Genomic DNA, 17,975 nt, shown 5'->3' on the forward strand with positions numbered 1-17,975 from the left:
TAACTACAAGAGTATTTCTTATCCTCCTACCACTCTTTGATACTAATGATGCGCAATTGCGCATTGCACATACCAAACACCCGTAGTATTTTTCGATGGTGTGGTGTGTATGACTCCTAGGCTGGGCTAGTAAGGTTAATGTGATAACACCCTTGCAGAAATGATTAAAGTGATACTTTATACGAAGTATAACATTACAAACTCAAGACTCTTCATCTGTGCAAGAATAATGGTGTATTGGTGTTACACTTTACCAAAAGTAAATATTAGATGCATCCATAATTGGCAGCAAGACCTGTCGTTGATGGTATTCAGCAAAGGATTGATAGATATGTATATGTACTCCGTGTGAATACAGGTGAATGGCTGACATAGTTCGTCAATCAAAAACTCTTGCATGCCCCCCGGTGTACCTGTAAAGACTAATGTAAATCAGCCCTTCACATCTGCCAACTTCTCAAATTCTCAGCAATGGGTGATTTCATTAACAATGAAGAATCGTACAAAATTTACACATAATTCCGTAGTGTATCAAAAAGAAATCCCCTAGATAATATACACACAAGGGTGACAAATAAGAAAGAGATTTTCATCAAAAAGAAAGGAAGACTGGAAGAAAGTGGATTAATAATACATACAACACAAACTAATGGAATTGCATATGGATCATTGGATGTACCCTTTACTTCACATCCTTCAAAATGCCCCCTTTTTCCAGCTCATTAACAAGATCTCTCAGGGCAGGAACTTTCATTGCAAGAGTTCTATACAGTCGGGAATACCGAGCTCTTGTGCCATCAGCAGTTCTTGCTAAGGCAAGCAAACTAAGAGCCTCTGGAAGTTCAGAGAATAAATTTTTCATTTCCTCCAGAGTCATATTTTCCAGAACAGTTGGTCTTGGAACAACTCTCACAATTTCACCACCTTTAGGTTCCTGAACCTTAGCCTCTGCTTTGACCACCAATTCTGAATTAGAGTTAGCTCCACATTTGATGATAAACGGGGTTGTGGAACCGGTGTTGAATTGTAAAACGTTCCACTGCGATACATCAGTTTCAGTAGCATAACCGAAATTTGACGATGGCTCGCGAGCATGGGAAGCTTGGAAATGGTCATCTTCTTCAGCAGCAGACTGAGCAGATTAAGCCAACAATTAATACTCAGTATTCAGTAATTCAAATAAGCAAATATAATCAAACTAAGATTTCTTACAACAACAACAACAACAAAAACCACGAATGATTTAAGTGATCCTATAATTTTTTATACTTATATCAGATCAAATTTTAAAAACAAGATCCTGATAACTCAATACATGCCATGCCACCCAGTATTTCAAACTAAGTAAATCGACATAAATTCAAGATGAGCAACTAAACTGGATGATAAAGCAGACTCCTACGTAACGTAGGACTGCAACTGAAATAAAAGGGTATCCACTTTATCTGCTAAAGCCAATTATCATTAAATATCATAATCCCAACTAATAGAACCAAAAAACAAAAGGTGAAAGAATGACAGTGATCATGAAAAAAAACAATCCTTCCAAGTAGGCAAAGAGAGCAACTACCTCTACGATTGAGCGAGCCTCAGCAATTTGCCTTTGTGCACACGGGTGATCAATCTCAAGAAGTGAGGGCATTTGTTCAGCAAGTTCATCCAGAGAAGAAAGCATTGCTCTTTTCTTATTTTTACTCAAAGAGTTTATGGAGGCTTGTCTTGTAATATCCTATAAATGCGTTTGTGCTCAGTCATTAATCATCTAGGAAATGTGGGTGATCAATCTATCAATAAAGAAACAATATGAACATAAACCCAACCTTGACTTGCGTCAATATGCCATCAAGGGAAATGAGGGATGCAAGTCTTGCATCTTCAGCTGCAGTAGAAGGATTAGGTATTGGCAAGCCACCACCTTCCAGTGTCAGAAGAGCTGATTCGCCTTTCATTTGTTGCAATATCTGAAAGGGAATGGAAATTTTGGAAAAACAATAATTCATGTCTCGTACAAGCAACAAGGGGTAGCTAAATAGTAAATATTGCCTACAAAATTTCAATGCTCTCTTATTAAAAAGACTCTCGTATGGCAACGATGCAACCCCTGTGCTCATGTAGTTAAAAAGTCTTTCGATGAACTAAGATATATAACTCTGCAAAACATTAATGATAGATATCTGACATGGAACCGTAGGTAATGCCCTATTCTAGCCCCAACCCAACAAAACAAGAGACCCCTTAAACGTACAAGTAGCTGGTTCAACTCTTACATTTTATCAAAAGAGTAAAAAGGAGTGCAACTATGCAAGTCCTGAGTAACTTTAAGTTCCCACCAACAAAAAAAATGAGGAATGAGCAAAATGAGAAAATGAGCAAAATCATGATAGCAAAACTTTAGCTCATGTTTATACCTTCCGCCTTTTGTGATCAACAGACTCAAGAGCAGAACGTAGTTTTGCCACCGTAGCTGGATCTTCTGCTGCTTCCATAGCCAACGTGCCAGCAATATCCTGATAAAAGTATGCACAGTTTTAGATTATAATGTGTATGTGCTATCAGAATCTACAACAGCTTGCCTATTACATAAACACAGTACTCCCTCCGTCCCTAATTGATAGCCCCATGTCCCTCATTTCACTTAATCAAGTGTTGTATTGAGTGATTAAAAAGTTGTCCATTTTCACGTGGGATAACAAATAAAGTAGAGACTAGAGAGAGGTAACTATAAATACAAACTAACAATCTGTGGGGGACAAACCAATAAGGAAAATGGGGCAATCTTTAGGGGCAGATGAAGTATAAAGAAATAGGGTGTCCTATGGCTATATGAAATATATACCTTCAAGTGCTGCAGCTGAGATGTGTAAACTCGTTTTGTGTACTCAGATAGAAGTTGACCAAGAGCATCAGTACTGGGTGGCTGAGCAGCACCAAGTCCAGCCATCCAACCATCCATAATTGCAGTTGAGAGGAGCTCTAATTGGCCAGTATTACCGGCTATTGCATCATCACTTGTTACTGAAAGAAAATCAAAGTTCTCAGCCAACCATGATCTAATCTGACGCTGTAGTTCTCCAGCTGGTGTATGAACAAAGAGAGCAGCAAGAGCCTTATTCCCAACAGCAAAGCTTTTGGCCTCCTCTGTTATCTCTCGGAGTTTTCCACCAGTTACATGTTGCCTCCAAGTTTCCTGCATAACAGTAATGGAATTAACATACTCCTTCATGGAACATTTTCCAACAAAAACAAAACCAAAGCAATAGCATTTATGTACATGCTGCACTTGTATTGCAGTCAGTAGACGCACAAGATTATAATTTAGCATCTTGATTGTCAAAGAAAAAGCTTACTCAGAAAATGAAAAAATACATAAATTATATGCTTATCATATGAACATGCCAACCTCATCAATACCCCGCAACTTCAAAACCACAGATGAAAATTTAGACTTCTTTTCCTGCTTTATATTCACTCTAAAACCTTGGATTTGTCCCTCGACCAGAGAATTTCTAGGGCTCAAATCATAAGCAGGAGATCTTCCAGGGCTGTTTGCACGACTAGAGCTCCTACTTCTTCCATTAGAGGCTCTCTCTAGAAATCGATCAACTGGAGCAACCTTAAGAAAGAAATGTACAATCAACCACTTGAGCTTCTATATATTATTACAAATAAATTTGAAGAGGAAAAAAAAATTGAAGCAATAAATATACTATTTTCCCCATATTTACAAATTACAAAGTATAAAGAGAGCAATGTTTCTACCTTGATTCACATGAGCTTCTATATATTATTACAAATAAATTTGAAGAGGAAAAAAAAATTGAAGCAATAAATATACTATTTTCCCCATATTTACAAATTACAAAGTATAAAGAGAGCAATGTTTCTACCTTGATAGATTGCAGCTCTGGAGATCTAGAAATCAAAGATCTTATATACAATATCCTCACACGAGATACGAGCATAGTGTCCATCACCCTCTTTGGCTCCATCTTACGGATAAATGAGAAGACGGCATCTCTAATCTCTGCAAGTATTTCATGCTCTCTAGATGCACCAGCTTTTATAACAGCTGCAAGAACCTGAATTGCAGATAAATTAAATTAGTTAAATTATAACTAAGGATTTCCATCTATGTACCCATGCCCATCTATGTAACATAATTAGGTCCTTCAGCAGACTGTATGTCAGATAAAGTCAGAGGAAGGATGCAAAACTTGAAACATAAATGAGATGTAAAGAGCAAGACACCTGAATACTTAAACCCCAACATTGATACTCAACACACTCAGAATATTGGTAACATCAGAATTCAGAAGCAAATTCACAGACTGGCAGAAGCATCATATTTTTAAGTCCTGGCTTTATTTGTGGGAGGGATCCTCATACTTCTATGTGTCTATGTGTCTATTTATTGGGTTGCTGTTCAAGGTAATACCAACCTTATCCATAGAATTACAGCATAAAATAATTTAGACAGGAAATGCATTTACTATTGTCATCAATCAGCTCAGGTTAGTGACCAAAACAAAGAGATATGAGGACTGGAAAGAAATATTAAGGGGGGAAGAAGAGAGAAAAAGGAAGTGCAAGTAAAGATATGACTAAACAATGCCAAGATTACTACAGCCTTGCTAATCTTTCGAGAGGAATGGCACTCTCTCAAAACTACAGATTCTATATATAGATCTTTCCCGCTACTAACTAACAGTCTTCCCCTATAAGTTACTAGACAACTATTTGTAATGCAACTTCTAACTTGCCCTTCTCCCTAAACATCAATTAATAGCAACTTTACTCCTTCAAGTTTCAGTAGTTATTTTTCTAAAATTGTATAAAGGCAGGTTTAAGTGTGTAACCTAGGATGTTTAAAAGAGACATGAATGAGATCCTGGTTAAGTGGTATACTGGTACGGGCCAACAACAAGAAGATATATCTAGCATCAGGATAAGACTAACTACGTGTTACACTAACAATGGAATTAAGTTTCTTTTTCTTGGAGTTGGGTTATCTTCCATAATAATTTAATTTCACATAGCAAATCAATATTGATCAGCTTCCAAAATCCAAATAGAGTGAAAATTTAAACACAGCCTAGCAAAAGAACCACAAGATATCTGCAAGAACCACAAGAATTTCCTTGATCATACCAGCATAAGAAGTTTATTTGCACCATCTGAAATAGCAGCCAGGCCCTCATACTGTTCAGGGTCAAAGTCATACAAGGCGGCAGTCAGATATTCTCCAGCTGGGGTGGTTTTTGCTAATTCATTTCCTGCAGGCTTGACCAAAGCAACTGCCATTTCCCCCTTACCACCGGCTGTTGATCCAGAAACCACTTGAGTAGAATTTCCAGTGCTGTTACTAGTATTGTTCCTGGCCACATGCCAAAATAAAGAATCATTTCACACGTGGAATGAAAGAACAAATAAAATCAGAAAACCACCACCCTGTTACCCACTCTATCCAACCAAAGAGAGCTCACATACACAGATGACAGACCAAAGAAAAAAAAAACAAATAAAACAAGAACAGTTACTAGTATTGATATGCAAGAAAGGTACCTGGCCAAGTCCTGGTTCTGGACATTAGATTCTCGTCTAGATAATGGACTAGACACCTGGCGTAGTACAGTATAGGAGGTCAGCATGCAGGTAACGAAATGCAGCAGTCAAAAAACATAATTCATAAAATCCTCGACTTGGATTGCAATTTGAGGAGAAGAAAAGGATGCAAAGAGCCAATATTGCTCTGTGCCATAAGGTCGATGGATTCTGAACATGTTAGGAGGTATGACATTTTAAGAGGTTCCTCAAAAGAACAAATGAATAAAAACTACTACGTATATTAAAACAGCAATATTGGCAGCTGATTTCAAAACAGCCTGAATCCAAATATGCATTTAACATACAATTTGTTGTGTTTTTTAAGATCAGAAAGATGACAAATAGAAAGAGTGAGAACTTGTGCTACAAATCAAGTCAGATCTCTCTGCTAATATATGTAGCCAACAGTTCAGTAAAATTTCAGTAGTAATAAAAAGAAAATTAGTAAAATTTAGGGAAAAACTTGTATTGGATGTTCAGTTGAATCAAACTACAAGTACCAACTCTATGAGAGGTGGATTCCCACTAAATAGTTTCTCACACTACATTCAGCGTGAATTCCCTCCACAAGCACTTCCACTACATGAGCTACTCCACTGCTGTGCAGCACAATTTCTTTTAAACCAAGCATATTATCCAAAACCATCACTTTTTTCCCATAACAAACTACACGGAAAGCAAAAAATCTTTTATAAATTTCCACTCCAATCCCTGGAGTATCTTCTGGAACAAGTGAGTACCACAGGAGGTTAAGAAAGATACATAGCTAGTTGTCACCCTACTCAATTTTTATATGAAGTTGCAAATCATACAATTCTTATAAGAATATTAGTCATTGTACAACCATGATGTTTCAATGCTGTATCATCTAAAAAGAAAATGAAATACTTCATCTCATTTATATTTTCAAAAACATTTTTTTTTTCTAGTCTTGTTAAATTGTCAAACTACAACTATCAAAGAAAGAATTACATTTTTTTAAAACTATTTTGGCCAAAAGGGCTAATATCAAAGGAAGAATTACATTTTTTTTAACTACTAGATGAAGCCCGTGCGATGCACGGTTTGTTAGTATTTTTTAAAAAAAATATTTTTCATACTTATGTGATTTTTGTTATTATAGTAGCTTTAAAATATTAGATAAAATTCCTAATCTCAAAAGATAATATTTTGTATTTAATTAATTTAAACTTTAGTATTTTATTCGTCAATTTTGCTTACGTGGCATTTGAATTATTTAATTGTAAAAGAAATTAATAATCTCTTATTTAATTGGCTACAACTTAAATTTATAATCTTACATGGCGCGATAAGAAAATTAAATCCTACGTGTATATATATATATATATATATATATATTAGATTTTGGCCAAAAGAATTACAACTATCAAATTATCTTGGCATGTTCCTAATATATGACAACACAATTGGGACAGAGTAATAAAATGAGTGAACAAAATGCAGTAAGTCTTTGCAACTTGAAAGCAGGGAAGATTTATATTAACTGATGACATGAACATTCCACTAGCAAAAAGAGAATCATGAAATAAAAACAAAACTCACAGCATTTATGCATGTGTATGTGTATGCATAGCTAGATGTAAATATGGGTCTATGATTTTTGCCAAAAATAAATGTTAGTTGATCTACCTGGGAGGATCCAACCGAAGCCGCTTTTCCCGTTAATTTGTCAAATAATTTCTCATTTTCTTCATGCAACCTCTGTCATGGAAACATAACAAATTTAAATCTCAGGGTAAAAAAAGGTTAAAACTTAAACAACAAAAATCCCAAGAAGAATACAAGTTCAAGTTAACTTTTCTCATAAGATACATCATCTCTTACAGGAAAGTTCAGAAAGGCTAATTAACCTAAAAAGGAACAGAAAAACCAAAAAGGAAGGTATGCTAGAGGTGGTAACAAAGATGGTGACAACTAGACCTAGTTATTGGGAAGGTCGGGTCAGGGTTGATGTGGGTCAATTGTGATTCGGGTCAAAGAGGGTCGCATTTCATAGGGCAAATAATGGGTCGGGCCAAAGCGGGCTGCAGGTTGACGATGGGCATGCCAACAAACTATCAACTAATATAAATATTGGACAAAGCCATTAATTAAGTATATATGAATACGAAAATATTTATGTAATTTTTTTGCATTGTCTATTTTCTTTATTTATAAATTGGACAAACATTTTAGCCCTATATTGGCCCTATCCAATAAGGGTCCTATCCATTAAGAGCCCTTTAAACTTCGCCCTAACCCTATTATCATTGGGCTACCCTACTCAATAACCAGGTCTAGTGACAATTGACAGTAAATAATCATCAGAGAAACATGAACTGATGAACCAAATTCTGTAAGAGTTGTAATCTCAAAGGTGTATCCTAATTCTACAGATTTTGAAGGAAAATTATGGAGGAAACCAAGCTAGAAGGAAAACTGAATATTTCTACATGCAATACTCAGTAGATGTAAATTTACACTCCCCCCCCCCCCGACCTCCCAAAAAAAAAACATTTTTTACATCAATATTTTAAACTGTAATCAACGCTGAGACAAAAAGAGTTCATAGGAAAACTAGAAGCAGAAGATAATTTTTTTATTCTATGTTTGACAGATAAAAGGAAATGCAACAGACCTCAATCAAGGCATCTCTTTTCAGGAGTTCTTCTTCAAGCTTCTTTGTAACAGCCGATGAATCCGCATTATCCTCTGCAGCCTTGAGATTTGACTCAGGCACACTCCCTGATCTACTTTCAGCAGAGCGAAGGGCCTCATTTAGCTGTTGTTCTAAGCTCCCAATTTTAGCCTAAAGATAAAAATATAGTTGGAGTAATATTACGATTTCAGAAATGAAAAAAAATGTTGTGTTAAACCTCAAAAGTCAAAAGCATTATATAAACAAAAATTGTAAAATTATTATAACTCTTGTAAGTGACTGCTTTCATGGCAGAAATCTTCATTCTACCCCATTTTTTTCATTATGCGATAACGAACACTAGAAATGTAGAGGAGAAAAGATAGGACTGTGAATTTTTGTTCAGGTCTTCTATCACTAATGCTTCGGGAAAGATAGGGACATGAATATGCATGAAAATGACAATAATATCAAAGAGCAATAATTCACATGCAAATAGCTCAAGAAACCAACAACTTAAAGAGAAATATAGTTGGACATGAGTATGCACGAAAATGACTATAATCTCCAAAGACCAACGATTCACATGCAAGCAATACACCTCGAAGCTCATATGTATGGTCTGCATATCAATGAGCTAATTTATAAAGAGAACGTGATGAGCTATGAATACTCAACTGTTTCTGCATTTTCCAGAAGAAAAAAAAAATTGCCTGAGCCAGGATCATGACAGAGGAAATGAAGAACATATAAAGTTTACAGAAGGAAGCCCAGACAACAACTATCAATTTTTCCTCAACCCCACCCAACATACAAGTCTCTTGATGGTATGCTTCTTACCAATCTCTGCAACAGACCATCACTATCAATCAACGATCATACTCTAATCATCCTTCCTAGGACCACATATCTTTTCCCTATTTTCTAAACTTTATAAAGATTTACACTATCCTATCCCAAAAGACACATATCAACGGTCTTTCGGAGCCACGGAAATAAAAGAGGCAACAATGACAAGCATATCATCAAGTAGCAAAGAGGGCTAAAAGATGATCAGCGCCAAAATATAGTCCATCCAATGGGTACTGATTCTTAGCTGAGACAGGCAAGTTTTTCAACTCTAAAGCTGCTTCCAAACTACCAAGAAGGGAAAAGAAAGTTCAATCACCAAGAATTATATTTCATAGTTTGTCTCAAAACTAAAATTACCCAAAGCTGCCTAATGTAAATCCTCTTAAAAGACAGCAAAATCAAGGAATCTTTTGGTGCTGCCAAAACAGGATACAATATTGCTAATATAACCCTGAATGCAGGTGAGGAAGCTGACAAGTGACAGTATCACATAGCACACACCTGCAGGCTCTGAATTGTTGTATCTCTTTCTCTTATTTGCAACTTTTGTTCTTGCTCTACTTGCAATAATTGAGCAACTTGATTCCTTAGTTGAGCGTTCTGGTCTTTCTCAATTTTATGCTTGTCAGCAAGCATTATATTTTCCGCCTGCACCATAGGGTAAGAATCAAAATCTCAGAAAGAGTGTGGAAATGAAAGCATAAGCTCAATACAAATAATTTAATACAATTTTAATTCAATCTGCAATATTGTCATCCCCCCCCCCCCCTCTTCTCTTATAAAATTGATATTTGGATGTTATGGCAAAAGCACTCACGACAGTCTTAATCAGGGAAAAGTTAAAAACAACAGAGGCTTCAGAAGTTCAGAGAGCAGAGGGCATCCAAGCCATCTGCAAAGTTGAATAGTGCAGTAAAAAGACACTACAAAAGGCTAACTAACAGGCACACGGCCAGGCCTGGAATAATATCGAAATGCCTATGAAAGATGGTAAAACTAGTTAAGGAGCAGAATTATCTTTGATTAAATAAATGAACAAGAGTCCATTAAGCAAATCTCAAGACTCAACTAACTCGCACAAACTAAGAGCCATCCAAGGATACCATGTCAAGTCATGTCGATTTTTGCAACAAGTAACCAGGAAAGCAAGAACAATTTCAAGTGACAGAAGTAAACCAAAATCTAATGGAAGTCAATTAATTCAAATCTAATGAAAAAAGAGTTGCAAAAATGCTGACTCAGTAAAACTTATCATGAATGCTGCAAGAACCCTACATCAATAACTAAGCAATTATGAATCCCTAAAAGAAATTAGTATATTTAGGAGACGAGACCTTCAAATCTGACTGTAATGTAAATGAAACTTTCCAAGCTTTCTGAACTTCATTAAATAGGAGGAGACAGTGATCATCTGCTTCTTTGACTGCTTGTTGTAAACTCATGATTTCTTCCTTCATATCAATAGTTTCCTTTTCTTTTTCATAAAGCTCTTTACGTGCATCATTAGCCTACAAGCACTCCAAATACCACAAATTACAAGTAGAAAAAAATATCTTATAACAAAAGACTAGCATAAGTTCATCAAATAGTGTGGTTAGTAAAACTAATACAAATCACAATTGAACTCACCATGTCTTTCCATTTCTTAATAGTATCTCTATTTCCAAGGCTTAAAACAGCACTTCGGGCTCTGGAAGAGAAGTTGAGGGATGATAAAGTTTCAGGCAAATTAGAAACATCTGGACATATATTGACAATCATTAAAGTTTTGGAGCTTCCACCTACAGCAAATTGAATGTCAACTATTACAATCAAATTCACAAAATGCAAACTTCAAGAAAGTTACAATTCATGAAAAATGGCCATTGAGTCTAAATATTTAATGCAATAAAACTCCAGGCAGATACTGAAAAGATAAAAGATCAGTCAAACCTGAATGGTTATTCATAAATTTATTGGACTCTCTCATTTCCTCTTCCTAAACACTAACTTTTGACTTTTTTTGGTGCAAAATAAGCAAAATATACAATAATGAACTATTCTTATCATAAAGCTGATAAAAAAGAAGTGTCTTTAATGGTCAGACAATGATTGACCATTATTTTGCATTGTTGAAAGCTTGATATCTTATCCACAGACACTAGTTCAAACCTCAAAATTAGAGATCCCTGTACATCTGAAAACAAAATTACAGTTGAATTTCATGAACTAGATCCACAAAGCCACAAAGGTCAATAACATGGATCGGAGGGAGTAATTGGATTTAAATCATGGATACACCACTAAAGTAATTTCACTACAATTTACTTTAGTAAAACACAAATACAAATATGAAACATCTTAAAGCTTCTTGGACATCCTAAAGGCTACAAGTGATGGATGCCAAATAAGGAAGATAGTACAGACAGGAATAAGCAGGTTTAAATTATTTAGGTAGAAGGTAGCATTAATGTCCCTTCAATTCAAATGATAAGTTCTCCAACACTCACCTATTGAGTCAGCAAGAAGTTTGGTAAGAAGAGAATTTTCATACGGGACATCGTCTTTCTTTGATGTCAAAGATGACAAAACATCTCCCAATCTGTAAAGTAAACATCAATCAGCAAGAAGTTTAAGTTATTAAAGACACCACCAATTTCTGCATTTCAGAAGCCAAAATACACCCACACAAAATGGCTTGTCAATAAGAAAGAACTAAAATAACAATTTTGGAGTTTCAACATTATGAAGCTTACAAGGGGCAGTTGTGAACAACAACATCAAGAACAAAATCGTTAAAAATTAATTTGCCAGAAAAGAGACGACTCACGCTGAAAGGGAATGCATAGCATGCAATTGTTCAGTAACACGCTCACCAGACTCATTGTCTGTACTCAAGCACTCGCTTCCAGCTAAGTCAACCAGTGAAAGTTTGCTGTATGAGTTCTCTCCGGTAATTGCATTGTTATAATATATATGTATGGTCACAATCCTGGGAATAACCACCAAGAGAGTAAATGGGTAATAAATTCAAATTTTAAAACTTGTCTCAAACAGATGTATAAAATAAAATTTCAGCTTCAGAAAAGGTTTAAAACTTTAAACATTTGGAGCCCACAACTTTATTCAAACCACTTTATGCATTCAAGAAGGAAATCACACAACGGCAGAGTTTCAAAGCATAAATTTAAGATTCCTACAGTAGGCAAGTCAATTCCAAGTTTGTATTTTATCTGTAATGAGTGATGACCACTGCAATCAAAGAATTCATAAACAGCTGAGATCACAAGCCGAAGAGTTTATACACTCATTACTTGCCAAATAAAGTGTTTAACACTCCATTGATGAAAAATAGTTGTCAAAAAAAGGCGAAAGGAACTGTCAATATGCCTTGTCATGGCCCACGAGAGAGTGAAAGGCAGGCAAAATAATCAGTTTACAGTACAATAGCAACTGAAAAGCATGACATGCACAGCAAAAAAAATATGGATATTTTAGACCAGAATTCCAGATGGTTTACATAGAAAAATTAATATTTAAATGAGATTTCAATTAGATATGTTAAATTTAGAACCATACAGATGAGAAACGTTGAACTTCTGTGCATCGGGACCCCGACTCTGCAGAGCTGCTTTTAATACTCCGGAGAACTCTAATGGATTGTCGACTTTCTCTGACACAAGTTCTATAAATGAACCTGGTGATCCCATCCTAAGTTTCAGTGAACTCTTTCCTGATGCTGCGAGCAGATCCTTCACCTATGATTCCCATTAAACAGGGATTCAGGCTTCTAATATCACAAGACATACAAATCAATATATGGCTATCACAAAGCCATAAGCACAAGCACATACCTGCTCATTGTAAAGCTCAAAAACAGTGACTGAAAAACTGAATCGTGAAGTAGTAGTGCTCTCTGAGTTAGATAAATCAAATAATTCTTCAAAACATCGAGCGTATAAACCACGGTCATGGCTAGATCCTTCCTGTAACATATTCAAACATAGTCAAATCAGATGCCAGTAGTGCTATATTAATTTATTTTTAAGGAAAATGGGGGGGGGGGGTGACGCAAAAACATTCCTAAAAATACAAACACACAAATTAAAATTTGTACTCAAATTGTTACAAAATGTTGGAGGGAGAACAGAGAGGAACAAAGAGACATCTCAGCTGAGTACTTTCCTTCCAACAAGCACACAAAGATTTGATTATTACATTGGAGATTCAGCTTCTAAAAATTCATTATTTGGTCAAACTGCAGCTCAGAATATGTAGCATAAGCATATTATGTAACATAACTAACTTTGCAAAAAGCAATCAAGGCTTCAGGTACCTTGAATTGCAGGTAATTTAAAACATAAAGACTTTAAGCTATACCAAAGAATACTTAATTTAGTTGTAAAGTTACCTCACCAAAGATGGAGAGTCTATAATAGCAACATATTACAGAAACAATCACTTAATCACTTTCTACTGTAGTACTGTGGCAGTGGTTGACTGGTTTCACATTTAAGGATTTTTTCACTCCATACCAGTAACAAGAAGCACATTGGTTGTGATGACAATTGACATTAACAAACTACCTTATTAGTCAATGAGCCTAAATTATAGCTATATTACTCCAACAGACTTTTTTTTTATGTGTATGTGTGTGTGTGTGTGTGTGCGCATGTGTATGTTTATAACTAAGCAACTGAGAAAAAGGTAACTTAAGCTATTTACTTTTACTCTATGCAAAGAAGAAAGGAAGGAAAGAAAAATTCAAGAGGTTCTGCTACAAATGTGGTAACAAATAGCTATATAACCCAGTGATAACATAGGAATGACGTCTGATACTCATTGTTCATGACCCAAAATAGTTTTAGTACAATTTCCAACAAGAGGTGAATGCTAACAGCATGAGCAGTATTACGCATAGGGAAATATACATAATTACTTTTTTTTTTTATTTTAACATTCAATGACGCATGTAAACAGAAACACAGATGACTGAGGAGGATGTGAAACAAACCATAGTATAAGTTTTCCCGGAATGAGTTTGCCCATAAGCAAAAACAGATACATTGTAGCCATCCAATGCAGACTGTACAAATGGCTGAACATCAGTGAAGACTTCAGCTGCACTCAAAAAATTGAAATCATTCAGACACTTAAAAACATGACTCCAATCTGATTTAAACTGAACAAGAATATATTGAACTTACATTGCCCTACATGAGGACCATACACCCGGTCAAGTTCAAAATCCTTTTTAGGATTGCTCAATGTCTCGTCATCCGTATTAACACGGACAGTGTATTCATCAGGATATTCAACAATAGACAAGCCTTCATTTTCAAATAGTGGTCTTGTACGACAAAATAACTTTATATTTCCTGCAAATAGCAGTCCCTGTTAATAACTAACTAAAAGTTGATAACCTGGTTATACTTGCCAGCACAAATTAACAAGCCTAAACAGTTCTGTGACCATAAACTCTGAAAGGTGCTATGCATATGAGGAAGACCATGTCAGTGACGGATAACTCACAGAGATTATGAGTACCTTTGGCTGTCAATAAGTCATTGAACAACCTTTTCTTCTCGCTTATCAAAGGAGAAATTCTTGCCTCCGCTTCCAGGGCAGCCTGATCTGAGATGGAAAAAAGCTTAAAATTATTCAAATCCACTAGCTCTTATGAATCAAATCTTATATAATAGAAGACTCTGCAGACGTATAACCAGCATCTGAGAAGAAAATGAAGTTGACTCATGGATATATCCAGCGCAAAGGCCGCAAACATGAAAACATCCTTTGATCATTAAACAAGTAACCTGTTGACTCATGCTGCATTAACAAGTTATCTGCTTAATACAAATTACATGATGCGCATGTGATCACCAAAGAGAAGTCAGAAAATACAAATTCCCTTACTAGCTCAAAGTCAGCAAAAGTTTCTATTACTAAAACTTTACTCACCCAGTTTACGGGTTTTATCAGCGAGTGCTCCCACATACCGCGTAATTCGATCAAGCTTAGCAATAGAATACTCTTGGAGATCACTGGCCTCTTGTCTCAAGACTGCATAATCTTCTTTTGCAAACTGCCAACACATTTTTTAGTTAGATATGCTAAGCTGATAACATAAAGACATAATTGTTGACTGCAACTAAACTTCTATTAACAGAAAGGACTAACGTATGGAATGAAAAAACAATAAAATAAGTCACAGAGTCCACCAGCTAAAGCTCTACAAAACAACTGCAGCAGAGGCTAAAAAGGACGAAAATTTTAAAATTTGAGGAATAATGTCATCCCATCTCGAATGAGATGTCGGAGGAAGAATGTCAGCACAATTGTGTGCATGTATCATCATGCAAAGATCAATTCTACGGAGATACTCTGTATATGGTATGTACATATATTTGGTGAGTTATCATCTTCATTGCCAAATTTGTCAAATTCTATGAGCTTTTCTTCACATTTTCTGCCCACATATTAATCAAGATTATCACTTTCATATAACAAATTCCTAGCAACCAAAATGCCAAGCATCTCAAATTCACATTACATTTATAGGCCCTTGTTCAACCACTGCTTTCACATCCTATCCATACTTTGCCCATTTAATTTACACTTCGAAACCAAAAACATTCCCGATAATGGTAAGTCATTTAGCTCCATCCAACTTCAAAAACAAAACCATATTGATAGCTACTCCACATTGCAAGCTTGCAACCGAAACTCTTAATTAAGCTAAAAACTCCAAGCAACCTAAACATTATACATCACTAATTCACTATACATTTTTGTAAATTTTTCGACCCTCGAAAACTCGATTTCAACCTCATCACATTGGCAATAGCACAGCTCCCATAACTTCCAAACTAGTAGAAAATTCCAATTTTCAATCAACTAAATGCTGAGAAATAATTCCATACCACAATACTATTAATTAAAAATTTACTCCAAAGACAAATTATCTGAAACATTAAACTCAAAACATTTTCAGCAAAACAGCGCATAAAAAAAAAAAAAAAAAAAAACCAAAACAAATAAATAACAAACACAAATTCAAATTCAAATTAAGATAAGAATTTAAACATTAGAAGCAAAAAAACCTTGAGTTTATCTTCTAGTTTCCTAACTTTGGAGACCACAGAATACTTGGAAAGTTCAGAAGGCGGCAAAATCGAAGAAGAAATGGAGTATCGTCTTCCCAATGACGCCGGTTTACTCTGATGATCGGAAACATCAAACGACGGCGTTTTCTTAGGTTCAAAACCTTTAACATCCCAACTCCATCGACTTTTGTCCGCCATTAAAGCTTCCGACCAAGCTTAAAACCCTAGAATTCTGACGAATTGCTTCGAAATTGGTGAAATTTTCTCTCTCCTTTATCAGCCAGTGGTGGTAGAGAGAGAAAGTGTAAATACTCTTCTTCTTCAGTTTTCTCTCTCCTCTACTTCCAGCTTTTTTGTTTGTGTAATAAATTTTATTTTTATTTTTTGGGATTTTTTTAATTTTATTTTTTTTCCCTTTTTTGGACAAAGCAGAACCAGAGAAACGAATTCAATTTTCAAAAACGAAAGAGGGGTGGCTGGGTAGGGACAAAACGGTGTCGTGTAATTTTTTTTGTTTTTTAGATAAGAAAAAGGTTTTACTTGGTCGATATCTAACACAGGTCGTCTTGACGTAATAAATCGCGAACTCTCACCTTAATACTCCCTCCATCATTTTATTAGAGTCTAATATTGCTTTTTTGGCAAATTAAAATTAAAGTCTCATTATTAATGTTAAATAACCAACTCTATCAAAAGCTTAACTTAGGGCTTGTTCTCTTCCGTTGAAATTCAGTTCAGTTCAGTTCTTAATTTATGTCTAATGATATTGCTAATGATATAAGGCCAAATTTCATTCTTTTAAGCTCTTATTACAACGACGACGACGACAACAACAACAATAATAATAACAATAATAATAATAATAATAACAATAATAATAATAATAATAATCAATAAGTAATAAATAATAATAATAATAATAATCAATAAATAATAATAATAACAATAATAATTGAAATAATAATACTAATAATAATAATCAATAAATAATAATAATAATCATCAATAAATAGTAATCAAAAAATAATAATAATAATAATAATCAATAATTAATAATAATAATAATCAATAATTATTAATAATAATATTATTATTATTAATAACATGTACATTTGTATATACACATATGTATAGTAATAAATAATCAATAAATAATCAAAGATCACTAATCCGTAGTTAAAAATCACTAATCACTAAGTTCAGTTCAGCTCAGTTTAGTTCAGCTCAATTCAGTCAATCGGAACAGGCCCTTAATGGTTGAGACGTAGGAATATGTTTTATCTCTATCATTTTCCCTCAAAATAAAAGGCCCTCTGGGTTTGAAATGCGAATACAGCACATGTTTTTCCATACCCGGCGTTAATTAATTCCATTTTGAATGAAGGGTGAATGAGATTCGAACCCATGACTATCCAGTAATATACTACCTCCGTTAACGGTTATTTGCAACATTTGCCATAAACGAAAGCTACCAATTATTTGCAACAAATGTTTTTTCCTCTTTTAGTAAGTTTTGTTGTGTAAAATGACCAAACTGCCCTTACTTAACCAACTTACTCCCTTAATTATTTCACTAACCATATACTATTATAAGTTTATAACCCTAACTTAATCATCTAATCTTACAAAAAAAATCAGATCTTTTTTCAAAAAAAAAAAAAAAAAAATCATATCTCAACATTCATCTTATTCATCAAATTTCTCTCTCCTCCTTCATCATCAAATTCTCACTCCTCCTTCATCTTCCCATCTTCTGTCCAGATCTGGAGGTGGTCTCCCGTGGGTTTCGTTGGTGT

The 17,975-nt window shown here is 34.9% G+C and overlaps 1 protein-coding gene across 2 annotated transcripts; it reads right to left on the reverse strand.

Annotated features, from left to right (window-relative positions):
* Positions 1-186: 186 nt before the first annotated feature.
* LOC110682073 (kinesin-like protein KIN-14B) lies at positions 187-16,545 on the reverse strand. 2 transcript variants are annotated; one of them, XM_021858307.1, is made up of 24 exons: positions 16,177-16,545; positions 15,035-15,158; positions 14,621-14,707; positions 14,281-14,451; positions 14,088-14,194; positions 12,928-13,059; positions 12,653-12,831; positions 11,904-12,065; positions 11,584-11,675; positions 10,724-10,875; positions 10,429-10,602; positions 9,596-9,742; positions 8,243-8,413; positions 7,255-7,326; positions 5,563-5,618; positions 5,149-5,374; positions 3,888-4,079; positions 3,401-3,613; positions 2,837-3,187; positions 2,409-2,507; positions 1,821-1,961; positions 1,571-1,729; positions 680-1,132; positions 187-413 (listed from the first exon to the last, which is right to left on the reverse strand). In XM_021858307.1, exons 1-23 carry the CDS (start codon positions 16,375-16,377, stop codon positions 683-685), a joined length of 3,858 nt encoding a protein of 1,285 aa, XP_021713999.1. In that variant the 5' UTR covers positions 16,378-16,545; the 3' UTR covers positions 187-413; positions 680-682. The 2 variants fall into 2 exon arrangements, with proteins under 2 accessions (XP_021713999.1, XP_021713998.1); XM_021858306.1 differs by lacking the exon at positions 187-413 and having other exon boundaries at positions 463-1,132.
* Between the last annotated feature and the right edge of the window lie 1,430 nt (positions 16,546-17,975).

This window comes from Chenopodium quinoa, unplaced genomic scaffold, assembly GCF_001683475.1.
Source record: "Chenopodium quinoa cultivar QQ74 unplaced genomic scaffold, ASM168347v1, whole genome shotgun sequence".
NCBI lineage: Eukaryota > Viridiplantae > Streptophyta > Magnoliopsida > Caryophyllales > Amaranthaceae > Chenopodium > Chenopodium quinoa.